This window comes from Hyperolius riggenbachi, chromosome 4, assembly GCF_040937935.1.
Source record: "Hyperolius riggenbachi isolate aHypRig1 chromosome 4, aHypRig1.pri, whole genome shotgun sequence".
Taxonomy (NCBI): Eukaryota; Metazoa; Chordata; class Amphibia; order Anura; family Hyperoliidae; genus Hyperolius; species Hyperolius riggenbachi.
In genome coordinates this window covers 39,695,357-39,722,915 of record NC_090649.1, presented here as the reverse complement: position 1 = coordinate 39,722,915, position 27,559 = coordinate 39,695,357, and the positions used below count along the sequence as shown (strand labels likewise).

At 46.9% G+C, this 27,559-nt stretch overlaps 1 protein-coding gene across 1 annotated transcript in view; it reads left to right on the top strand.

Moving 5' to 3' along the window:
- KCNK3 (potassium two pore domain channel subfamily K member 3) overlaps positions 1–27,103 on the top strand; it is a 134,085-nt gene extending 106,982 nt beyond the window's left edge. The window contains exon 2 of the mRNA XM_068279988.1: positions 25,322–27,103. Coding sequence (XP_068136089.1) covers positions 25,322–26,172 — 851 coding nt within the window. The 3' untranslated portion in view covers positions 26,173–27,103. The remainder of the gene's footprint in view (positions 1–25,321) is intronic.
- Positions 27,104–27,559: the final 456 nt, after the last annotated feature.

Sequence of the window (27,559 nt, the reverse complement as noted above, 5' to 3'; positions counted from 1 at the left end):
GATTATAATTTGCCAGTTTATCAGTCTTGCCTGCAGATTTGAATGATCATACCTAAAATTAAAGGCACTTGTCTACTTTAGGAGACCCAGTAGGAAACCTCATACGGAAACTCATGATTGGACAGCAACATCTCGAACTGCTACGTTTCCAATAGGTTGTAGTAAACTACGCCCACGCTATCTGGCCAATCACAACACTTTGTGCTGTAGCGGGTGCTGTGATTAGAGAACTGTTCCCTATAAGGTTTCAAACTGGGTCCCCTTATGAGGAACTGTAGTGAAAATAACATAATTAGTACATATTTTTTACAATATTAATTTATAGATTATTTAGTCTGTGTTTGCCCATTGTAAAGTGTTCCTCTCCCTGATTTACATTCTAAAATGTAAAAAGACGTTATTTCCCCCAATGCAAAGAATTTCACAGACAGGAAACTGTCAGGACCATGGTCATGACATCACACTGTGGGAGGGGTTCCACCACAATATCTGCCATAGAGACCCCCCCTGATGATTTATTTGAGAAAAAGTAAAGATTTCTCGTGGGAAAGGGGGTATCACCAAATAAAATTGTGGCTTCGTAGGATAAATGTGATCATTTTCAATCCATGACTTCCAATTTATTAAACTGATTGAAATAAAGAATCACTGGTAAATATTGTACCGTTAGTGGGCACCTTCCGTTCTGTGTCGCTCCCACCGCCCTCCATAAATCGATGTCGTTCTCTCAGCCGGCTTCACGTCTGATTAAAGCGCTCTCTCTTTTTTCCTGGAATGGTTTTCAAGGTTGGTTGCGTTACAAGCACTTCCAGCCGAATGTCATCTGTCGTAGCGGGTCACGGAATGCTTTCACTTAATGAGTCCCCATTAAATCTGGTTAATGCTTCAGTTACAGGTTCAGCGAGAGTTTAGCTGTATGTCACACACCGCCGTGGAGACAGCTCCTGTAGTGCTCAACGCTAACCTGTAGGGAAGGAAATATATATATATATATATATGTGTGTGTGTATGTGTGTGTGTGTATACTGTATGTGATTCGTAGGCTGGTTATTGGTCCTGGTGGTTTATACCTCAGAAATATAAATATTAGCACTGATTATGTTCTATAATAATGTTACCATATTATTATTATTTTTATTTTTTTTGTATTTTTATAGCAGTGACATCTTCTGCAGCACATTACAGAGTACATAGTCATCATGTCACTGACTGTCCTCAGAGGAGCTCACAATGCAATCTACCATGTTTATAAATCTAATGTCCTACCATATTATTATTATTATGTATTAATATAACACTGACATCTTCTGCAGCACATTACAGAGTACATAGTCATGTCACTGACTGTCCTCAGAGGGGCTCACAATCTAATCCCTACCATAGTCATACTCGAATGTCCTACCATATTATTATTAGGTATTCATATAGCACTGACATCTTCTGCTGCACTTTACAGAGTACATAGTCATGTCACTGACTGTCCTCAGAGGAGTTCCCAATCTAATCCTATCATGTTTATAAATCTTATGTCCTACCATATTATTATTATGTATTAATATAACACTGACATCTTCTGCAGCACTTTACAGAGTACATAGTCATGTCACTGACTGTCTTCAGTGGAACTCGCAATCTAACCTCTACCATAGTCACATATCCATCCTACTCTATGGCCAATTTAGGAGGAAACCAATGCTGTATAGCTGACTATGGGCTCGATTCACAAAGCGGTGATAACTCAGTTATCACGCCTAAAAGACTTTAGGCGTGATAACCTTTGCACTAGCAAAGTTATCACCGCTTTGTACTCTAACTCGCGCGCAGGGTGGTTAGGTAGCCGGGTGGGTGGTTAGGTAGCCGGGTAGGTAGCCGGGTGGGTAGGTAGGTAGGTAGCCGGGTGGGTGGGTAGCTATCCGGGTGGGAGGCCTGACTCCTATCCTCCCTCCCTCACCTCGGGGGGCCCCCCTCCCGGTATGCGCGGCAGGAGAGCGGAAAATACAGGAAGTCTCCGGGGCTCCAGCAGACGCTAGAGGCCCAGCCGCTTGGTCTCCGATATGGGAAAAGCTGAATCGTCATCAAATGAGACAATAGCATTAATCCTACTTTTTTAGCTTTTTAAAACAGAAAATAAAACTGGGAGGTACTAAAAAAAGAATACATTTTTCAGGAGTCAGATGGATGAAATTATTGTCTATCTTCACAGTTTATTCAACTTGGATTTTCCATAATGTTCATGTATGAGTTAAAACGTTTGTACAGTATTTAGTTTAAATTGCTGTTGCCACTTTGCGACGATAGATAAGTGACTTTTGGGTTGCAGTTTGTGCCCTCGGCTTTCAAAAGGTTCACCACCACTGTCCTAATCTGATGTCCCACATTGCTAAATTCATGTAAATTTGTCTTCACCCGTGGCCACACCCACATTCTGGTCCATGGCCACACCCATTTTTGGTCCATGGCCACACCCATTCTTCAGTGCGGCGCGCTAAGCGCGCCACATAACGTAACCCCTATATTTTTCGGCGCACTACCTCCCCGAAATCTTTGGCGCGGCGCACCACTTCTTCCCCACCTTTTTGCCCAACCCCCCCCCCCCCCCCCCCGGAAAATTTTCTGCGGACGCCCATGGCAGCAATGTTAGTCAATGGGACGCACATCATTAAAACATCATTAAATCTATGGTTACGTATATACATTGCATTATCCATGTGTTTTTTTATGCGTTTTCAATTAAAAAATAAAGATCTCTGACGTATTTCCGCTTCCTGTTGACTTCCTATTGATTTGCATATATTTAAATTTAAAAACACATACAAAACGCATGTGTTTTGTATTAGAAAACCGCAAACGCAATTGAACGCATGAAAAACTCATGTGCGCAAAAATGCAAACGCACCTTCCTAAAACACGTTTTTTTTGACGCTATGTCATATTTGAAGTTAGCCTCTTGGACATCCGAGGAGAAAATAAAGTGATGAGAAAAACAATTGTACGTATCCTCCGTCTCCTAAAAGTGACTTAAAGGGAACCTAAACGGAGAAGGATATGGATTTTTCCTTTTAAAATAATACCCGTTGCCTGAATCGCCTGCTGATCCTGTGCCCCTAATACTTTTAGCCACAGCCCCTGAACAAGCATGCAGATCAGGTGCTCTGACTGAAGTCAGACTGGATTAGCTGCATGCTTGTTTCAGGGTGTGATTCAGCCACTATTGCAGCCAAAGAGATCAGCTGGACTGCCAGGCAACTGGTATTGTTTACAGGAAACATCCATATCCCTCTCAGTTAAGGTTCCCTTTAAGTTCATTGAAGTAGGTCAGAGCTATGAATTATTTTATATACTCTTTCCTGCTCTCAGAAGCCATTTACTGACAGCAGCACGACTGCAAGGCAACTGGTGTTTAAAAGGAAATAAATATTATTATTTATATAGCACCAACACCTTCTGCAGCGCTGTACAGAGTATATTGTCTTGTCACTTAACTGTCCCTCAGAGGATATCACACTCTAATCCCTAGAGACCGAGCATTGCAAAGCAAGGGCACTACGCCACTGTGCTGCCAGTGGTGTAGCTAAGGAGGTATGGGCCCCGGTGCAAGGTTTACATTGGGCCCCCAAGCGCTCTATACATAACAATTGATACGGCGCACCAAAACCTGCCAAGGACAACCACAGAGTCAGAGGTGCAATAAGGGGATGGGAAACAGTTTAATAATGATTACTACTAATGAAAACACCTATAGAAGTGATTATTACCAGTAGTGATTAGCAAATCCGATCCGGGAAACATCTGGATAGTAGCTACCCGGATATCTCCCAGTAAAGCTGTGCGGGAGGGAGGGGGGCCGGAGGGGGGTGTCAATCTTACCTGTCTGACGTCTTCTTAGCTCCGTCCTCGGCGCCTCCCATGATGCACTCCACGCGACTCCAAACACTTCCTTCTTCCGGGTTGAAGGAGGAAGTGTGTGGAGTCACGTGATACGCATGGAGCGCATTGTGAAGGCGCCGAGGACGGAGCTAATTAGACATCAGACAGGTAAGATTGGCACCCCCTCCGGCCCCCCTCCCTACCGCACAGCTTTACTGGGAGATATCCGGATAGCTACTCTCCGGGTATCTCCCGGATCGGATTTGCTCGTCACTGATTACCAGCATAGGACCAATAGAGAGCTAATACTGTAATTGAGGGTGGGCCATTCAGGGCCCCAATGGCCCAGATGCGGTTGCTACCTCTGCACCCTCTACTGCTATGCCCCTGTGTGCTGCCCTGGCACCTTCCATAGGTTTCACACCTCGGGTTCCTTGTATCCTCATCCTCTTTCTTGTCTCAGAACAGTTGGGAGGTATGTAGACCTTTTCTTCATAACTGGTCCTATGAAAATTATCATCTAATGTCTGTAGGCAGTTTTTGAACTTTTTTCTCTCTAAAAAATGGAGAAAGTGCCAAACTAAACCCTGGGGACAGGGAGGGAGAGATAATTTGTTCCAGCGAGAGAAATGAGGCTGGTGCGGCGAGTGACGCTGATCGATGCCTCAAAGTTACGCTGTTGATGTTTAATGGACTCGAGAGTTATTATCAGGCAAATTAATCAGCGTTAGACAGAGAAAAGAACGTCCTTAAAGCAAAAACAATTTAATTCTCTGGGCCGAAATAAGGTGATTTATCAGCCCCGCATTGTCACGCTATCATTTAGGAGCGCCTTAATGGGATCCTCAAGCAGTTTAAAAGCTGGAAAAAGCAAACATTTATACAGCGCTCTGCGTTCCCTGCGCTTTCCATCATTTTCTATTTGTCAGGCCACAGTCATAATAAAAAGTATTGCAAGTCAAGACGCGTTTCCTCCATTAGGGACGGCCAGTGTGTAGTTTTCCAAGAGAAACAGTTACCACACCCGATCTGTGGGCGAGAGCATGTGGACATACAAACAGCACGGACGTATGGACTTGTAGAATATTTCATGGAAAGACTTCGGCGGAGCACACTCCAAGAGATCTCTGGGCAATATTTGGTGCCATTGGACCTTTTGAACCTTTTCCCAAAAGATAATCGATTGGACAGAAATGCCATACCAGTATACACACTTGTACGATAGCTCGCTCAGGCGTCCAATTGTTGGTCCTCAGTAGGTTCCTTTTAGGTGCTAAGAGGCGATGGGAGTTTCAGAAAGAGAACCTAAGTAGCAAGAGGAGTAGAACTTATTGACACCATGTGGGTCTTCTGAACAGCAGTGCTATATAACAAGGAGTGTCCAAGCAACACTACCAGCCACCTCCAGCCCACACCTTCAGCTTCATCCAACCTACACCACCAGCCACCTCCAGCTCACACCTTCAGCTTCATCCAACGTACACCACCAGCCACATCCAGCCCACACCTCCAGTATCTGCCTCATCCCACCCACCCCACCAGCCACATCTAGCTCATACCTCCAGCATCTGCCTCATTCCAGCTGCCTACACCAGCAGCAATATCCAGCCCACACCTTCAGCTTCATCCAACCTACACCACCAGCCACATCCAGCCCACACCATCAGCTTTAGCCTCATCCCTCCCACATCATCTGCCACATCCAGTCCATGCCTCCAGCTTCAGCCTCATCCCTCCCAAACCACCAGCCACATCCAGTCCATACCTCCAGCATCAGCCTCATCCCACCCACAACACCAGCCATATCCAGTTCACACCTTCAATTGGCTACAATGTGCCTGCTGACTGTGATGTAGAGAGTCAAAGTTGATCCTAATGGAGCATTATTGGGCGAATCGAACTTCCGCAAAAGTTCGCCTTCGTCGGCGAACGCGAACTACCCAAAGTTTGCCTGGAACCGCCGGCGAACCGTTCGGGCCATCTCTAGTTAGCTTATCTCTCCTGAAGGATAGTAGTCAATACGACTTTTAGGCGGATGAGAATATCATTGCATGGACACAGGCTACAACAACGCGTTTTGCGGGCTACTAAAAGCCACAGGGAACATTTTTTGTGGGTGTTATTGACCCAAGGAAGTGGGTAAAGCCCATGAAACGCGTTCTCATAACTTTTTTTCTGTCCCTGTACATTTTTTACATAGTTACATAGTTATTTTGGTTGAAAAAAGACATACGTCCATCGAGTTCAACCAGTATAAAGTACAACACCAGCCTGCTCCCTCACATATCCCTGTTGATCCAGAGGAAGGCGAAAAAACCCTTACAAGGCATGGTCCAATTAGCCCCTAAAGGGAAAAATTCCTTCCCGACTCCAGATGGCAATCAGATAAAATCCCTGGATCAACATCATTGGGCATTCCTAGTAATTGTAGCCATGGATGTCTTTCAACGCAAGGAAAGCATCTAAGCCCCCTTTAAATGCAGGTATAGAGTTTGCCATAACGACTTCCTGTGGCAATGCATTCCACATCTTAATCACTCTTACTGTAAAGAACCCTTTCCTAAATAAATGGCTAAAACTTTTTTCCTCCATGCGCAGATCATGTCCTCTAGTCCTTTGAGAAGGCCTAGGGACAAAAAGCTCATCCGCCAAGCTATTATATTGCCCTCTGATGTATTTATACATGTTAATTAGATCCCCTCTAAGGCGTCTTTTCTCTAGACTAAATAAACCCAGTTTATCTAACCTTTCTTGGTAAGCGAGACCTTCCATCCCACGTATCAATTTTGTAGCTCGTCTCTGCGTCTGCTCTGAAATTGCAATATCTTTTTTGTAATGTGGTGCCCAGAACTGAATTCCATATTCCAGATGTGGCCTTACTAGAGAGTTAAACAGGGGCAATATTATGCTAGCATCTCGAGTTTCCATTTCCCTTTTAATGCATCCCAAAATTTTGTTAGCTTTAGCTGCAGCTGCTTGGCATTGAGTACGATTATTTAACTTGTTGTCAATGAGTACTCCTAAGTCCTTCTCCAAGTTTGATGTCCCCAACTGTATCCCATTTATTTTGTATGGTGCTAGACCATTAGTACGTCCAAAATGCATGACTTTACATTTGTCAACATTGAATTTCATCTGCCATGTATGTGCCCATATAGTCATCCTATCCAGATCCTGTTGCAATATGACACTATCTTCCTGAGAGTTGATGATTCTGCACAATTTTGTATCATCTGCAAAAATAGCAACATTGCTCACTACTGCATCTACTAGGTCATTAATAAATAAATTGAAGAGTAGAGTTGGGCCAAACCTCCGATTTTAGGTACGCGAACCGGGTTCGCGAACTTTCGCGGAACGTTCGGTTCACGTTAAAGTTCGCGAACCGCAATAGACTTCAATGGGGATGCGAACTTTAAAAAAAAAAAAAAAATTATGCTGGCCACAAAAGTGATGGAAAAGATGTTTCAAGGGGTCTAACACCTGGAGGGGGGCATGGCGGAGTGGGATACACGCCAAAAGTCCCCGGGAAAAATCTGGATTTGACGCAAAGCAGCGTTTTAAGGGCAGAAATCACATTGAATGCTAAATGACAGGCCTAAAGTGCTTTAAAACATCTTGCATGTGTATACATCAATCAGGTAGTGTAATTAAGGTACTGCTTCACACTGACACACCAAACTCACCGTGTAACGCACCGCAAACAGCTGTTTGTGTAGTGACGGCCGTGCTGGACTGGTGCGCACCATGGCGAGAGTGCAGGTTTTGGTGGCTTTACAGCCCATATGGTCGCCTGACTGATGTAGCTGAATGACAGAACAGTGACTGTCCAGCTGATCAAATTTGGTCTGACCACAATGAAGCAACAACCTTATTATCTTTTGTGTGCCCCCCGAGACACTCATCTAGGCGCCGGTCATTGCTTCATTGTGATACGCAAGCCCCTTCACCACGGCAAGGTAATGATCACGAAGGGGAATGGGCGCATGTACATGCCTTTTCTTTTGTTGTTGCAGCTGCCCGCAGTGCAGCCAGAAAAATTAGCAAGTCATGTACACGCACCAGAAAAATTATTACAGCGGCCGCTGCTAGCAGCGGCCTAAAAAATTCAGCAATCCGCCTGGAGTCCCGGACCCTGTTGGTGGTGGCGGAGAAGGTAGTCAAGCGGCCTGCAGGCAGACATGCTGTGTGGAGGGACTGGGAGCGACTTAGTCTTCTTGGGGCAGGCCAGGCAGCCAGTCACACGGCTTGCAGGCAGAGATGCTGTGTGTGCGGGGACTGACTTAGTCTTGGGGCGGGCAGCAGCCCTCCGGGATCCATGCCTCATTCATTTTGATAAAGGTGAGGTACTTAACACTTTTGTGACTTAGGCGACTTCTCTTCTCAGTGACAATGCCTCCAGCTGCGCTGAAGGTCCTTTCTGACAGGACGCTTGCGGCAGGGCAGGAGAGAAGTTGGATGGCAAATTGGGACAGCTCTGGCCACAGGTCAAGCCTGCGCACCCAGTAGTTCAAGGGTTCCTCATCGCTGTTCACAGCAGTGTCTACATCCACACTTAAGGCCAGGTAGTCGGCTACCTGCCGTTCCAGGCGTTGGTGGAGGGTGGATCCGGAAGGGCTACGGCGAGGCGTTGGACTAAAGAACGTCCACAAGTCCGACATCACCATGAGATCGCTGGAGCGTCCTGTCTTTGACTGCGTGGACACGGGAGGAGGATTAGTGGCAGTGGTACCTTGCTGGCGTTGTGCTGTCACATCACCCTTAAAGGCATTGTAAAGCATAGTTGACAGCTGGTTCTGCATGTGCTGCATCCTTTCCACCTTCAGGTGAGTTGGTAACAGGTCCGCCACTTTGTGCCTGTACCATGGGTCTAGTAGTGTGGCCACCCAGTACAGCTCATTCCCCTTGAGGTTTTTTATACGGGGGTCCCTCAACAGGCAGGACAGCATAAAAGACGACATCTGCACAAAGTCGGATCCAGTACCCTCCATCTCCTCTTGCTCTTCCTCAGTGACGTCACGTAAGTCAACCTCCTCCCCCCAGCCGCGAACAATACCACGGGAAGGTTGAGCAGCACAAGCCCCCGGCGACGCCTGCTGCGGGTGTTCTCCTGCCGCTGTCCCCTCCTCCTCCTCCTCCCCCAAAGAAACACCTTGCTCATCATTCTGACTCATCTTCTGCACACGACTTCTCTTCTTCCTCCTCCTCCCCCCTCTGTGCTGCCGCAGGTGTTGAGGAAACAGCTGGGTCTGATGAAAATTGGTCCCATGCCTGTTCCTGCCGTAACGGTTCCTGGTCACGCTCATTCGCAGCTTCATCCGCCACTCTACGCACAGCACGCTCCAAGAAGTAAGCGTAGGGAATTAAGTCGCTGATGGTGCCCTCACTGCGGCTCACCAGGTTGGTCACCTCCTCAAACGGCCGCATGAGCCTGCATGCATTTTTCATCAGTGTCCAGTTGTCGGGCCAGAACATCCCCATCTTCCCAGACTGTTTCATTCTACTGTAGTTGTAGAGGTACTGGGTGACGGCTTTCTTCTGTTCTAGCAGGCGGGAGAACATGAGCAGGGTCGAATTCCAGCGAGTCGGGCTATCGCAAATGAGGCGTCTCACCGGCATGTTGTTTTTCCGCTGAATTTCCGCAAAGCGTGCCATGGCTGTGTAAGACCGCCTCAAATGCCCACAGAACTTCCTGGCCTGCTTCAGGACATCCGCTAAGCCAGGGTACTTTGCCACAAATCTTTGAACAACTAGATTCATGACATGTGCCATGCAGGGTATGTGTGTCAGCTTCCCCATATGCAAAGCGGCAAGCAGATTGCTGCCGTTGTCGCACACCACGTTGCCTATCTCCAGGTGGTGCGGGGTCAGCCACTCATCCACCTGTTTCTTAAGAGCAGCCAGGAGAGCTGCTCCAGTGTGACTCTCCGCTTTGAGACAAGACATGTCTAAGATGGCGTGACACCGTCGTACCTGGCATGCAGCATAGGCCCTGCGGAGCTGGGGCTGTGTAGCTGGAGAGGAGAACTGCCACTCAGCCAAGGAGGAGGAGGACAGCGAAGAGCATGTAACAGGAGGAGAGGAGGTGGCAGGAGGCCTGCCTGCAAGCCGTGGAGGTGTCACAATTTGGTCCGCTGCGCCCTGCTTGCCATCGTTCACCACCAGGTTGACCCAATGGGCTGTGTACGTAATGTAGCGGCCCTGCCCGTGCTTGGCAGACCAGGCATCCGTGGTCAGGTGTACCCTTGACCCAACGCTCTTCGCAAGAGATGACACCACTTGCCTCTCAACTTCACGGTGCAGTTGGGGTATGGCCTTTCTCGAAAAATAAGTGCGGCCTGGCATCTTCCACTGCGGTGTTCCGATGGCCACAAATTTACGGAAGGCCTCAGAGTCCACCAGCCGGTATGGTAACAGCTGGCGAGTTAACAGTTCCGCCACGCCAGCTGTCAGACGCCGGGCAAGGGGGTGACTGGCCGAAATTGGCTTCTTCCCCTCAAACATTTCCTTCACGGACACCTGACTGCTGCTGTGGGCAGAGGAGCAGGAAGCGCTCAAGGGCAGAGGCGGAGTGGAGGAGGGTGCCTGTAAAGGTGGAAGGGAGAAAGCGGCAGAAGCAGATGATGCACCTGAAGGAGGAAGAGGAGAAGGAGGGTGACTTTTGTTTTGTGTGCTGCTGCTGCTTTTGCTCAGGTGGCCATCCCATTGCTGTTTGTGCCTTTTCTCCAGGTGCCTTCGTAAGGCACTTGTCCCTACGTAAGTGTTGGCCTTTCCACGGCTCAATTTTTGTTGGCAGAGTGAACAGATGGCTTTGGTCCGATCTGAGGCACACACATTAAAAAATTTCCACACCGCTGAGCCACCCTGGGATGTGGGCACTATGGGGACCTCAGCAGCTGATGCTGAAGGGCAAGTTGGCTGGCTGTACATAGGTGGCGATACATGGTGCCGGACACTGCCACCAGCTGTTTCTGACGAAGAGCTGCCCCAGCTTCTTTCAGCAACTTCTCTCCTCCTACTACTCTCTGACTCCCCCTCTGAACTGTCCCCCTCTTCATCTCCTCTATTGGGAACGTACAGAGGATCCCTATCATCGTCATCATCGTAATCATCCTGCCCAGCTTCGCTTGCCTCAGAAAAATCCAAACATGCACCATCAGTAGGTCCTTCATCCCCCTTACACGTTACATCCACAGTGTTGCCGCGTAACTCAGACATATGAGCTGGTGAAAATTCATCTGGCTGTAACAACAATGGCTGTGCATCAGTGATTTCAACACTAAATAATTCTTGCGAAGTGTCAAATACAGCGGAAGTGGTGCTAGTAGTAGCGCTGGTGGCTGAGCAAGATGAGGTGTTCTGTGTCGCTAAATACTCAACCACGTCCTGACAATCTTGGGAGGTGATGGGACGTGCCTTCTTCCGAGCACTGTACTGTGGGCCAGGTCCACACGAAATTACATTTACACGACCTCGCGCAGACCTGCCGGGTGGCCTTCCTCTGGCTCTGGCACTACGTCTTCCTCTACCTGTTTTGTCCATATCGGGTATGCACGGAGTGGTATATAACACTGCGTGCACTCACATAGGTAGGTGGGTTCACTTAACTGCACAGGTATGCGCACTGATGCGGTGGGTTCACTGAACAGAACAGGTATACAGTGGCGGGTTCACAGAACAGGTATGCAGTGGCAGGTTCACTGGACAGAACAGGTATGCAGTGGCGGGTTCACTGAACACAACAGGTATGCAGTGGCGGGTTCACTGAACAGTACAGGTATACAGTGGCGGGTTCACTGAACAGAACAGGTATACAGTAGCGGGTCCACTGAACAGTACAGGTATGCAGTGGTGGGTTCACTGAACAGAACAGGTATACAGTAGCGGGTCCACTGAACAGAACAGGTATACAGTGGCGGGTTCACTGAACAGAACAGGTATGCAGTGGCGGGTTCACTGAACAGAACAGGTATACAGTGGCGGGTTCACTGAACACAACAGGTATGCAGTGGCGGGTTCACAGAACAGGTATGCAGTGGCAGGTTCACTGGACAGAACAGGTATGCAGTGGCAGGTTCACTGAACACAACAGGTATGCAGTGGCGGGTTCACTGAACAGTACAGGTATACAGTGGCGGGTTCACTGAACAGAACAGGTATACAGTAGCGGGTCCACTGAACAGTACAGGTATGCAGTGGTGGGTTCACTGAACAGAACAGGTATACAGTAGCGGGTTCACTGAACAGGTATACAGTGGCGTGTTCACTGAACAGAACAGGTATACAGTAGCGGGTCCACTGAACAGAACAGGTATACAGTGGCGGGTTCACTGAACAGAACAGGTATACAGTGGCGGGTCCACTGAACAGAACAGGTATGCAGTGGCGGGTTCACAGAACAGGTATGCAGTGGCAGGTTCACTGAACACAACAGGTATGCAGTGGTGGGTTCACTGAACAGGTATGCAGTGGTGGGTTCACAGAACAGGTATGCAGTGGTGGGTTCACAGAACAGGTATGCAGTGGCAGGTTCACTGAACAGGTATGCAGTGGTGGGTTCACTGAACAGGTATGCAGTGGTGGGTTCACTGAACAGGTATGCAGTGGTGGGTTCACAGTACAGGTATGCAGTGGTGGGTTCACAGAACAGGTATGCAGTGGTGGGTTCACTGAACAGGTATGCAGTGGTGGGTTCACAGTACAGGTATGCAGTGCTGGGTTCACAGAACAGGTATGCAGCCAGGAACAAGCTAAGCCTAACTAATCTTTCCCTATGAGAGACAGTCTGCAGCAGCTCGCCCTACTCTCACTAATGCAGGCACACGAGTGACCGTAATGGCCGCCGCTGCCTGCCTTATATAAGGGGGGTGGGGCTCCAGGGGCTAGTGTAGCCTAATTGGCTACACTGGGCCTGCTGACTGTGATGTAGAGGGTCAAAGTTGACCCTCCATGTGCATTATGGGGCGAACCGAACTTCCGCAAAGGTTCGCCTGCGGGACGCGAACGCGAACCACGGAAGTTCGCATGGGACCGTTCGCAGGCGAACCGTTCGGCCCAACTCTATTGAAGAGCACTGGACCCAGAACAGACCCCTGTGGTACCCCACTGCTAACAGTCTCCCATTTTGAGTACGATCCATTGACCACAACTCTTTGTTTTCTGTCCATTAGCCAGTTCCCTATCCATGAACACAGATTTCAGGCAAGGCCCCAAAGGCCATGGTCTAGGGCCTAGGTTCTCAACATGCGGTACACGTACCCCAGGGGGTACTTCTGATGGTTCCAGGGGGTACTCTGGCTTGATATACTTAACCAAGAATAACAAATTTAGTGTTTTGGAAAATGATAAATCTTATTTAAACACCACCAAATGGGTATTTTAGCTAATTAAAAGCAATAGCAAATGCTTGGAAATTGTTTAGAACCAATTATCATGTACTATGATTAAATATATATTTGTCAAGGGGTACTTGTGATAATGTTTACTATGCTAGGGGGTACTTGGTGAGTACAGGGTTTTAAAAGGGGTACATACCAATAAAATGTTGAGAAACACTGGTCTAGGGCACCAGGGGTGGGCAGCTGCTGGCACACTCAGGCAGTTAAATTTACAAACATGTTAATGGCAGCGGTCACAGACCCGGTCTGATCCAGTGAAGGGCATTACAGGATGGGGGAGAACAACACAGGACAGGAAGAGTACAGAACAGGATGGATGAGGGAAATACAGGAATGGTGGGTTGGCAACAGTGGGCCTCAGGCGGTAAAATGTACAGATCTGGCCATGCTACTACCTCTCCTTTTTTCAACTGATTTTAATTGGTTCATATACTTTTGGGCACCTCGACCTTCAGTACTATGGATGCAGAGACTGTTTCACCCGCCCCGACGCTCAGGCCATTTAGCATCAGTTACGACTGCCGCTGCTACAATGTCAGTGATCGACAAACCACGGGGGCAAAATTCATTTACGCACAACTGCCGTTGTCGCACACCACGTTGCCTATCTCCAGGTGGTGCGGGGTCAGCCACTCATCCACCTGTTTCTTAAGAGCAGCCAGGAGAGCTGCTCCAGTGTGACTCTCCGCTTTGAGACAAGACATGTCTAAGATGGCGTGACACCGTCGTACCTGGCATGCAGCATAGGCCCTGCGGAGCTGGGGCTGTGTAGCTGGAGAGGAGAACTGCCACTCAGCCAAGGAGGAGGAGGACAGCGAAGAGCATGTAGCAGGAGGAGAGGAGGTGGCAGGAGGCCTGCCTGCAAGCCGTGGAGGTGTCACAATTTGGTCCGCTGCGCCCTGCTTGCCATCGTTCACCACCAGGTTGACCCAATGGGCTGTGTACGTAATGTAGCGGCCCTGCCCGTGCTTGGCAGACCAGGCATCCGTGGTCAGGTGTACCCTTGACCCAATGCTCTTCGCAAGAGATGACACCACTTGCCTCTCAACTTCACGGTGCAGTTGGGGTATGGCCTTTCTCGAAAAATAAGTGCGGCCTGGCATCTTCCACTGCGGTGTTCCGATGGCCACAAATTTACGGAAGGCCTCAGAGTCCACCAGCCGGTATGGTAACAGCTGGCGAGTTAACAGTTCCGCCACGCCAGCTGTCAGACGCCGGGCAAGGGGGTGACTGGCCGAAATTGGCTTCTTCCCCTCAAACATTTCCTTCACGGACACCTGACTGCTGCTGTGGGCAGAGGAGCAGGAAGCGCTCAAGGGCAGAGGCGGAGTGGAGGAGGGTGCCTGTAAAGGTGGAAGGGAGAAAGCGGCAGAAGCAGATGATGCACCTGAAGGAGGAAGAGGAGAAGGAGGGTGACTTTTGTTTTGTGTGCTGCTGCTGCTTTTGCTCAGGTGGCCATCCCATTGCTGTTTGTGCCTTTTCTCCAGGTGCCTTCGTAAGGCACTTGTCCCTACGTAAGTGTTGGCCTTTCCACGGCTCAATTTTTGTTGGCAGAGTGAACAGATGGCTTTGGTCCGATCTGAGGCACACACATTAAAAAATTTCCACACCGCTGAGCCACCCTGGGATGTGGGCACTATGGGGACCTCAGCAGCTGATGCTGAAGGGCAAGTTGGCTGGCTGTACATAGGTGGCGATACATGGTGCCGGACACTGCCACCAGCTGTTTCTGACGAAGAGCTGCCCCAGCTTCTTTCAGCAACTTCTCTCCTCCTACTACTCTCTGACTCCCCCTCTGAACTGTCCCCCTCTTCATCTCCTCTATTGGGAACGTACAGAGGATCCCTATCATCGTCATCATCGTAATCATCCTGCCCAGCTTCGCTTGCCTCAGAAAAATCCAAACATGCACCATCAGTAGGTCCTTCATCCCCCTTACACGTTACATCCACAGTGTTGCCGCGTAACTCAGACATATGAGCTGGTGAAAATTCATCTGGCTGTAACAACAATGGCTGTGCATCAGTGATTTCAACACTAAATAATTCTTGCGAAGTGTCAAATACAGCGGAAGTGGTGCTAGTAGTAGCGCTGGTGGCTGAGCAAGATGAGGTGTTCTGTGTCGCTAAATACTCAACCACGTCCTGACAATCTTGGGAGGTGATGGGACGTGCCTTCTTCCGAGCACTGTACTGTGGGCCAGGTCCACACGAAATTACATTTACACGACCTCGCGCAGACCTGCCGGGTGGCCTTCCTCTGGCTCTGGCACTACGTCTTCCTCTACCTGTTTTGTCCATATCGGGTATGCACGGAGTGGTATATAACACTGCGTGCACTCACATAGGTAGGTGGGTTCACTTAACTGCACAGGTATGCGCACTGATGCGGTGGGTTCACTGAACAGAACAGGTATACAGTGGCGGGTTCACAGAACAGGTATGCAGTGGCAGGTTCACTGGACAGAACAGGTATGCAGTGGCGGGTTCACTGAACACAACAGGTATGCAGTGGCGGGTTCACTGAACAGTACAGGTATACAGTGGCGGGTTCACTGAACAGAACAGGTATACAGTAGCGGGTCCACTGAACAGTACAGGTATGCAGTGGTGGGTTCACTGAACAGAACAGGTATACAGTAGCGGGTCCACTGAACAGAACAGGTATACAGTGGCGGGTTCACTGAACAGAACAGGTATGCAGTGGCGGGTTCACTGAACAGAACAGGTATACAGTGGCGGGTTCACTGAACACAACAGGTATGCAGTGGCGGGTTCACTGAACAGGTATACAGTGGCGGGTTCACTGAATAGAACAGGTATACAGTGGCAGGTTCACTGAACAGAACAGGTATGCAGTGGCGGGTTCACAGAACAGGTATGCAGTGGCAGGTTCACTGAACACAACAGGTATGCAGTGGTGGGTTCACTGAACAGGTATGCAGTGGTGGGTTCACAGAACAGGTATGCAGTGGTGGGTTCACAGAACAGGTATGCAGTGGCAGGTTCACTGAACAGGTATGCAGTGGTGGGTTCACTGAACAGGTATGCAGTGGTGGGTTCACTGAACAGGTATGCAGTGGTGGGTTCACAGTACAGGTATGCAGTGGTGGGTTCACAGAACAGGTATGCAGTGGTGGGTTCACTGAACAGGTATGCAGTGGTGGGTTCACAGTACAGGTATGCAGTGCTGGGTTCACAGAACAGGTATGCAGCCAGGAACAAGCTAAGCCTAACTAATCTTTCCCTATGAGCGACAGTCTGCAGCAGCTCGCCCTACTCTCACTAATGCAGGCACACGAGTGACCGTAATGGCCGCCGCTGCCTGCCTTATATAAGGGGGGTGGGGCTCCAGGGGCTAGTGTAGCCTAATTGGCTACACTGGGCCTGCTGACTGTGATGTAGAGGGTCAAAGTTGACCCTCCATGTGCATTATGGGGCGAACCGAACTTCCGCAAAGGTTCGCCTGCGGGACGCGAACGCGAACCACGGAAGTTCGCATGGGACCGTTCGCAGGCGAACCGTTCGGCCCAACTCTATTGAAGAGCACTGGACCCAGAACAGACCCCTGTGGTACCCCACTGCTAACAGTCTCCCATTTTGAGTACGATCCATTGACCACAACTCTTTGTTTTCTGTCCATTAGCCAGTTCCCTATCCATGAACACAGATTTCAGGCAAGGCCCCAAAGGCCATGGTCTAGGGCCTAGGTTCTCAACATGCGGTACACGTACCCCAGGGGGTACTTCTGATGGTTCCAGGGGGTACTCTGGCTTGATATACTTAACCAAGAATAACAAATTTAGTGTTTTGGAAAATGATAAATCTTATTTAAACACCACCAAATGGGTATTTTAGCTAATTAAAAGCAATAGCAAATGCTTGGAAATTGTTTAGAACCAATTATCATGTACTATGATTAAATATATATTTGTCAAGGGGTACTTGTGATAATGTTTACTATGCTAGGGGGTACTTGGTGAGTACAGGGTTTTAAAAGGGGTACATACCAATAAAATGTTGAGAAACACTGGTCTAGGGCACCAGGGGTGGGCAGCTGCTGGCACACTCAGGCAGTTAAATTTACAAACATGTTAATGGCAGCGGTCACAGACCCGGTCTGATCCAGTGAAGGGCATTACAGGATGGGGGAGAACAACACAGGACAGGAAGAGTACAGAACAGGATGGATGAGGGAAATACAGGAATGGTGGGTTGGCAACAGTGGGCCTCAGGCGGTAAAATGTACAGATCTGGCCATGCTACTACCTCTCCTTTTTTCAACTGATTTTAATTAGTTCATATACTTTTGGGCACCTCGACCTTCAGTACTATGGATGCAGAGACTGTTTCACCCGCCCCGACGCTCAGGCCATTTAGCATCAGTTACGACTGCCGCTGCTACAATGTCAGTGATCGACAAACCACGGGGGCAAAATTCATTTACGCACAACTGTGGTTTATCGGAACTCCTCTGTGGTTTGGAAGAGCAGATACAGTATGTCATCACCACACGCACTGCCCGGAATAAGGGAATAAACGTTAACGGCCTTTGTTATATTAGCCTCGGAGATGATATAACCTCTTCTCCTGCCAATCGTGCCTCTCAATAGAGAGTCAGCGGACGTCAGGACGGGAAGGACATCACAAAGCCGGCTAATTGCGTTATCTGCTCGGCTAGTGGAGCCGGCCACTCAGGTTAACATAATAACCAAGAGAGAGAAAAAGGCCGCCCGGGAAACGATGAGGGCGCACAAACCTCATTGCAGAAAGTAAAAAACCATCAGACGTCACTGGTGTTGACAGCCAGAAGATGAGCGCTGACAGCGATGTGAATAATCTGCCTCCGAGGGACGCCGGGGAGGTGCTGCTTGCTGACCTTTATGCTCCCCGCCAGACTTCTGCAGTACACACTTAGAATAAGTAGTCATTTAGTTAAGGATGAAACACTTTTCTTTTCCTTTTTTTGTTAAAACGCTGAGGAAGAACTGAGCTGACCTGCAGGAAGGGCATAAAGACAATGGGATTAACTGATCGGACTGAAGATGATTAGTAACGTTCTATACCCACGGTAAGATTTCACCTGTCAAAATGACAGATGAACGATCCTTCCAACCAACTTAAAGGGAAGGTTCAAGCAAAATAAAAATATGAGTTTTACTTCCATGGGGCTTCTACCAGCCCCATGCAGCCATCCTGTGCCCTTGTAGTCACTCACTGCTGCTCCAGTCGGAGGTCGGCGGGCCAGATTGCGTACATTTTTACGCATTCTCGCTAGTGCAGGAACATTAACACAAACGTTTTTCCGCATTACTGGTTCAATGCGTAAAAATGTACGCATTGAACCAGTAATGCGTAAAAACGTATGTGTTAATGTTCCTGCACTAGCGAGAATGCGTAAAAATGTACGCAATGTGGCCCGCCAACCTCCGAGGTCGGCAAGCTGCCAGCGGGGGACTGGAGCAGCAGTGAGTGACTACGAGGGCACAGGGTGACTGCATGGGGCTGGTAGAAGCCCCAGGTAAGTGAAACTCATTTTTTTATTTTGCTTGGACCTTCCTTTTAAAGAGACACTGAAGCGAAGAAAAAAAATATGATATAATGATTTGGTTGTGTAGTACAGCTAAGAAATAAAACATTAGGAGCAGAAACATAAGTCCAATTTCTTAGGCTGTGCAATATTTACCTTTTCTGGCTCCAGCGAGGGTGCTGTTGCAGCTCTCCACTCAGAAATAGGCGGAAATAGACGATCTGTGTCGGGTCCGCTCTACTACGCAGGCACAGGAGACTTGCGCCTGCGCAGTAGAGCAGGCTGGCAGCGATCGGCTATTTCCGCCTATATCCGAGCAGAGAGCCGATACCGCGCCTGCACTGGCGTGGGGAAGGTAAATATTTACATCCCCGCTGTTCGGAGGGGCACAGCGAGATCGCCGTGGGACACAGGAGGACCGGGGAAGCCTCGATAGGATCCGGAGGCTTCCCCCACCCAAGGTGAGTACCCCTCAGGGGAACTTTTTTTTTGTTACCGAGTTTAAGAAACTCCATTGTTATCTATGCAAAAGAGCCACTGAGCTCCACAACTGTCAAAGTCGCAGAAAGCTCTGTCTTCTGAAGCTCGTTATCTCAACTGTCACTCACTGTATTTTCTTTTTCTCTCCAGAGAACAGTGTCTGTGTGTGTGTGTGTGTGTGTGTCTGTGTGTGTCTGTGTGTGTGTGTGCAGTGTGTGCGTGCGTGCGTGTGCAGTGTGTGTGTGTGTGTGTGCAGTGTGTGTGTGTGTGTCTGTGTGTGCATGTGCCTGTGTGTAGTGTGCGTGTGTGTGTGTGTGTGTGTAGTGTGTGCGTGCGTGCGTGTGTGTGTGTTGAGTGATAGGAAAAAGTTGTGTTGCATGCTTTGAGGTGACCAAACTATAATATAAACCATTATATAAGGCCTACTAGCCGGAAACCAAGAAGAAGTAGAAAAATTATCTATTTAAGCAACAATCTGGTCAGATATTAATTTCCCCACTGGACACAATTAGGCTTTTCTACGTAATGAGATATTAGCATCCACATCTTCCTCCTCTTCTGTTCTCACTCAACCTGGACCCTATTGATAGGCAATTCCCTAACAGGCAAGAGAAACAATAGCGATCATTCTCCATTGTCTGCCATGAATAATTGCTGGGACGTGTTCATCATCAGAGCTGTAGAAGGGAAAAGCTCCAGTATTCGCTGTTTTGTTTTAAGTGCCACCTTTCCTCGTGGTGGTTACAGATTGCCACGGTATCATTAGAGTCCCCGTCCCAGAGAAGACATCAAGTTACATAAAAAAGTTGTCACTGCAAAATAATGGAATGAGATTTAATGAGTCTCTCGGAATCGAGGCCCTCCTACCACCGTCTGCTCCCGGCAGCATTTGCTATGCATAACAATAGCAGCAGGTTATGGAGACAGAGAAACTTTTCCCTTAGATGTTTTGGGAAACTTAGAAAGTTTAGGAGTAATGCAGGACTCTCCCAGACTCAAATGTAACTTATTGGGCTGCCAAACTCCCCGGTAGTCAGCTCCAATAATTGTGCTTCTTTATCTCTTTCAGAAGAGGCCTTCTGTCCTACTATGACAGGGAGGGCAGAACTGTCACCATCTTGGAGCTTTACTAAGCAACATTCAGGAGGAGAGACAAAGAGAAAGAGTAGGAGATAAAGAGAGGAGAGGAAATGAGATGGGAGGGAAGCAAATTATAGTAGAAAAGTGCAGAGTTGGAAGGAAGAGAGGAGGATGGACAAGCAGGATAAAGCAAAGAGAGGAGAATAAGTATGGGATCGAAAGAGCGAAGCAGGTGGTTTCGGTGCACATCACTCACCACCAGGCCAAAGCCAGGAGCCCCATAGCAGCAATGTTATGCTGTGCAAGGTCCGTAAGAGTAATTCTGGGCTCCGGAAATCACTGGACCCCGAATTACACCTCCCTCCGAGTTGCGACAACTTAGAGGGATAATTGTGCTTAACACAGCCAGGGAGTTTAGCGGCAGCAGGGAGGGCCGTCATTTGGCTTTCCCGATGCCCACCTCTCTGACGATGTACTAACACGTATGTTGAACGAGGAGAGGGAAAGAAGAATCAAGGAAAAAAGGAGAGAAGAGTAGAGATGGAAGAAGAGAAGGGTAGGAGAGGAAGAGTGTACTGGTTAAGGGCTCTGCCTCTGACACAGGAGACCAGGGTTTAAATCTCAGCTCTTCCTGTTCAGTAAGTCAATACCTTTTCAGTGAGGAGACCTCAGGCAAGACTCCCTAACACCGCTACTGCCTATAGAGCACACCCTAGTGGTTATTTGTCTTGTCTTGAAATAAGGGAAGAGGAGAATACTTAAGGACTAAGAGAAAGAGGTTGAAAGAAAGAAGAGTAGGCTGAGTTGGGAGTCACAACAAAAAGTGGGCAAGGAATATAGGTATGTACAAAAATTGTGAGAAGATAGGAAGAGAAAATGGGGAAGGAAGACGTGAGCATGACGAAAATGAAGATGGGGACAAAAAAGGGCTGAGGAATAAAGAGGAGAAGAAGAGAAAGAATGGAATCAGCCAGGAGAAGAAAGCATACAGATAGTAAAAGGTGCGAAGAAAAAACACGATTTATGAGCATGCATTATGATTGGCTGCCGAAGGCAGGTCACCAGGTTTTCTTGTCTTCCCGGCTCAGATGCCGAGCTGTTTCTATGCAATCCCATCTCTTTTATCTAACATAGTTGCTTCCCATTGTTTAAAGCTGATGCAATGTTCCGAGACCCTGAAGAACTAGGCTAAATCAATACTGGAAGACAAATACACAAAAGACAGGAACTATGCCTAACATTAATAGAAGTCGCTGAACGTACGAGATGCTGAACTTCCATTGTTCGGTTATTTCAGATCCTTCTGTAGGACGTCATTCACACACATGGAGCAGCAGCTACTAGAAGGAGGCCTGGTGGTCATTCAGGTGTTTGGTTGCCACCAGCAGACATGATGCCACCTTTCATCTGGCCTATAGGCAGTGAATAGCAGTGGTGGGCCGAAATTTCGCAATGAAATTTACAATTACGCATCGTAATCGTAATGCAAAATATCAGAGAAAATCGTAATTAATTTTGTATGTAATAGTAATATTTAATAATTTTGGATGCATGTTTGCGTAATTTTCACAAACTTTCACATAATTTCGTGCCGACTAATAGCAAAGTCCCCATACATGCTATTGCTACCAAAATTGCTCCATATGTTAAGCAGAATATTGGATATTGGGTACAAGTCAAAAAAAAAAAATTTCAAAAAGACCTTGTAGTTTTTGAGAAAATCTATTTTAAAAATGCAAAGAAAAATGTTTTTTAAACTGTCCTTTTTCTGAGTTTACTAAACATTTTTTCTTTGCATTTTTAAAATAGATTTTCTCAAAAACTATAAAGTCTTTTTGGAAAAATTCTTTTTCTGACTGGTACCCACTATTCTGCTTAACATATGGAGCAATTTTGGTGTAAATAGCATATATGGGGGCCTTGCTATTCACTGCCAAAATCGGCACAAAATTACTCAAAAATTACGTGAAATTTTAGGCAAAATTACAAATGACTAAACATCAATCAATTGGATTTACAAATCGTTATTACGTATAGGTGTAATTGCGAAAATGTATGCGAATTTTTTTGGTAATCGTAATGAGTTGATTAGAATCATCCCCGGTGAATAGGTATTTTTCTTTAGTAGGAGGAGAGAGGGGCAATCTCCAAAGAATATGATGAATTTTCAAGATATTGAAACTTGTGCAATGGTAACATGTAATGCTGGGACCAATGTCCCATTGTGTAGTTATTGTAGGTCGATGTGTTTATGAAGACAGATGGTGGTTTGCTGGGTAATTGGGTTCACGATCCAAAATCATATCAGGATTTGCAGGTTCAACAGCCATTAATGCTCTATACCAGGTACACTGTTTACCCGACAATGTGCACACTTCTCAATGTCGTGGTTCCACGCCACGATCCCTGGACATTACCACCCCCCCTTCTCAAGACTGCCATATTTATTTCCTTTTAAACAATACCAGTTGCCTGGCAGTCCTGCTGATTTCTTTGGATGCAGTAGTGACTGAGTCACACACCTGAAACAAGCATGCAGCTAATCCAGCCGGACTTCAGTGTGAAACACCTAATCTGCATGCTTGTTCAGGGACAAGGGTATTAGAAACAGAGGCAGGACAGCCAGGAAATCTGCATTGCTTAAAAGGAAACAAATATGTCAGCCTTCATATCCCTCTCAGTGAATCTGAGGTGAAAATATCAAAATAAACTGATAGGATAAACAATTATGGTATATTTATCCTCCTACTCCTAAAAATTATTTTTAAGTATCCCATGGTTTTCTTTTATATGTAAACATTTACAAAGTAGACTTATTGTTCAGTGCAGCACAGAGAGTTTTTGGAAGCTGATATGGAAAGGTTAGTATGGCGTTACAATACTCAGTCCAGTGGTAAATGAATCTAGCCTGGGAATGGTGCTGCTTTGTCTCGAAGATGCTCAGAGCTATGAAGAAGAGGAGCTGCTCCTCCTCTGTGTGACCATGGTTAACAAAGGACACCTTTTCCACTAGTCTGACTAGGGCTGACTGTTTCTAAGCTGAAAAAGAGCTACCTAAAGGTAAGATGGAACCATCTTCCAGAGAGGGCAGGCCTTGAGTAATATGTAGACCAACACTCACAATTGATGGCCAAAGTCAGCCTCTTGGTTGAGGTAAAAGTTGGGATCAAACCCATCATCATTTAATCCTTAAAAACCTCAGGGGTGAAGGTAGGCCCCAATTAAATCAGCCGCTGCTGGGAGAAGACCATTGCTTCTAAAACAATCCTTCTACTGCTCTTAGTAGGGTTGGTCCAACCACAGCAATTCTTGATACTTGTCGAAAAAGGCGGGCAGTGATGGAGGAATCTGCATCATTTTGGGGGGCTGTGCAGGTACCTCCTACACGGCAGTCTAGCTCAGGTAGTGCGGATAAGGATGTCTTGGTTCTAAATAACAGATTGCAATGTATGACATTGTGTTGGAAATGGTTCATCTGATGTAACCGGCTACAGAGAACAAAGCTGTGCATGCTCTGGGGAAGCCCAGCTATCCATTTTTAGAAACAATGCAGTCTGTAGGAAAGGAGGCCATCGGGACCCTCCAGCAGCGTTTAGTAAAAGCAGAGATTGTGCTTTTTAAGCTAGACAATTACAGTCTGACTTTCCCAGAAATAAACAAAACAGAAGGTCACACATTTAGTGGTTGTGTTCCCAGTAGCAGAAAACAGAAGTGAGAGCAATATGGAGAGTGGAGAGTATCTTTCTTTTTCAAAAGGTATTTATGACTAGCCGCCATGTTGGTCTCCATGCTGAAGGTCTCTTCTACAAAACCAGGTTCCTCAAAAGTCACTGTGACTTACAGAATGCTGAAACAAATACGTACAAATACTAATATACCATAAGAGGTGTTAACCATCCTTGAGACACTGGCTGCAATTATTTCTGGCTACTCAGTAACCCTGGCAACTTGATACTGACTTAGCCAGTAACTCTGACACCCTGACATTAACTCAACCCAATAACCCTTGCACTAACATAATTCTGACAACTTGACAGCAATCCAACCAGTAACCCTGACACTAACTCAAACCAAAAACCCAACAACCTGAAACTAACCCAACCAGTAACCCTGACACTAACGCAAACCAAAAACCCAACAACCTGAAACTAACCCAACCAGTAACCCTGACACTAACTCAAACCAAAAACCCTAACAACCTGAAACTAACCCTACCAGTAACCCTGACACTAACTCAACAAATAACCCTCACAATTTGACACTAAGCCAACCAATAATTCCAATACCTTGACACTAACTCAACTCAGGAGCCCTAAAAAATGAACACTAACCCAACCAGTAGCCCTGCCACTAGCTCAATCCAATAACCCTGACATTGACCCGACCCATAACCCTGATTTGATCTACTATCCATGCAACTGTTGTGCCTGTTATAGCCCATTGTATCATATTCTTGTCTTGTCCGCATTCCAATTGGTGTCCGGAAAAGTTTTCATTCATTGCAGTCAGTTTGAATGCGGAAATTCGCATCCAGAATTTGTGTGTAGTGGAAACAGGCCCTAAGAGTTTGTTTACTTGAATATAGAAGTACTGAGATATATCTTTATCTGCCCCAACTAATTCCAGTCTCAAGATTAAGATTGTCATTGCCTTGGATAATAACATGCACTGTCAACATTAACATAACACAAGAAGGAACACCCACTCAAACATGTCCGTTGTGACGGACATGTCATAATAGCATTGCTATATGAAGGTCAGGAAGGTCTATTCCGTCATTGCAATGGGCGGAACGGACACAAGACAGTGCGGACATGTCTGAACAAATCATACATTGACATGTCCGTTGATCTGTTGCTGTCCATTCCTTGAAGCGGGTCATTTTTCTGTCTAGGGTGAACCAGCTCTTTGGAGTGTCCATTGTCTACAGGTTCTCTAATACTCTCTCTCTCCGTATTTCCCTTTAGGATACGGACATGCTGCCCCCAGCACCGATGGAGGAAAGGTCTTCTGCATGTTCTATGCTCTCCTGGGGATTCCACTCACCTTGGTCATGTTTCAGAGTCTAGGTGAAAGAATTAACACCTTTGTTAGGTATCTCCTCTACCGTATCAAGAAGTGCCTTGGAATGAGACGTCCTGAGGTGTCGATGGCCAACATGGTTATCATCGGCTTCTTTTCCTGCATAAGCACCTTGTGCATCGGAGCCGCTGCTTTTTCTTACTACGAGCACTGGAGCTTTTTCCATGCCTATTATTACTGCTTTATAACCCTCACCACCATTGGGTTTGGAGACTATGTGGCGCTCCAGAAGGACGCCGCCTTGCAAAACAAGCCACAGTATGTTGCCTTTAGCTTTGTGTACATATTAACTGGACTTACAGTCATAGGAGCGTTCCTCAATTTGGTCGTTCTCCGATTCATGACAATGAATGCCGAGGACGAGAAGAGGGATGCTGAACACCGAGCTTTGCTGAACCGAAATGGTCACTCCAGCATTCACACCAATGACTCTGGTTCCTCACCTGGTGGCTTTCGAAATGTTTACGCTGAGGTCCTACACTTCCAGTCCATGTGCTCTTGTTTGTGGTACAAGAGTCGGGAGAAACTGCAATACTCTATTCCCATGATCATACCTAGGGACTTGTCCACGTCAGACACCTGCGTGGAGGACAACCATTCACCCGGTAGATACATGGGCACACCATCCAATGGATGCATTTGTAACACCCAGCACTCGGGCATCAGCTCGGTATCGACGGGACTTCACAGTCTCTCTACTTTTCGTGGACTCATGAAACGCAGGAGTTCTGTGTAACGCACACTGATCCAAAAAATGGAAGACCTCTATTTATAGGACAGTTTAAAATAACGTTATTTAAAGGGTAGGTCCACCCATATTGAAAATCCAGTGAACATACTGATGCGTTACTTCATTGGGTCCAGTATATTTATGAAGTTCCCACACTGTCCTCCAAGCTGCAGCTCAAGCACTTTACTGAGAGTTCTGTGGGTCAAGATGGGTCCTAAATGCCTTCTGATCTTTGCTTTGGAAGGGTTTTAAAATCTAGAGGAGGTTGATTACCCCGACTAGTCTGTTGAATGATTTAGAGGTGGCATTGGCAGCAGTGAGGACCGTATGATAGTATTCTTAACTGCGGGAAACAATGGGCCTGATTTAGAAGGGTTCTTTGGGCTGGAAATGCAGGGCTGAACGTGCTGGCAATACATAACGGCTAAAACACTGATCTTTTAGCAGCCATCACTATGCACCTATACATCTCCACTGAGGTTGGCATACTGTTACCACTTAAAGTAAATCTGAAACGATTTTAAAAACAAAAAAACAGATACTTACCTAAGGAGAGGGAAGGCACTGGGTCCTTACAGTGCCCTCGTTCCCCCGCAGGCTTCTCCATTAAAATCTCCCGCCGCGGGAGACTTTGGAATTCTTAGGGAACACAAGTTCTCCCAAACACAGATGGCTCTGTACTATGCACGCGCGAGTGAGCGAGAGACGGTGCTCGTGCAAGCGTAGCATGGAGCAGCCCGTCTTCGAGAGTCTGAGTGCTTCCAAAGACTTCCAAAGCCCAGTCAAAGTGGAAGAGAGCAGTCTACGAACGATCAGCCATTGAGGAGATCGGGAAGGCTCTATAGGACCCATAGCTTTCCTTCTCCTTAGGTAAGTGTCTGTTTTTGATTTTGATTTTGCTTCAGACTCCCTTTCATGCAAACCTGAAGCAAATAAAAAAAACCCTAATGATATAATGAATTGTATGTGTAGTACAGTTAAGGAATAGAATATTAGTAGTAAAGAAAAGCCTCATATTTTTATTTTAAGTTCTATAGTTTTGTTTTTGTTTAGTTTTTTTTTTAGAACATTGTATCATTCTGTCATATTTGAAGTATAGAAACCACACTCTGCATTTTAAACTATAAAACAAAGCAGAAATAATGACCCTTTCAGCTTTCCTGCAGTAAAACCTTATCTCAAGCTGTCTCTCACTGTTTCTTGGCTGTTTACGTGCTTCAGGAAACAGGACTGTATTCCACCCAGTGGGTTGAAAAGTTGAAAGAAGATTTTTTGCATAGATAACAACTTAAGGTTTTTTTTTAGTCTTGTACAGGAAACAATATGAGACTCTTTTCTTTGGTACTAATGTTCTATTTCTTAGCTGTACTACACATACAATTCATTAACCTCA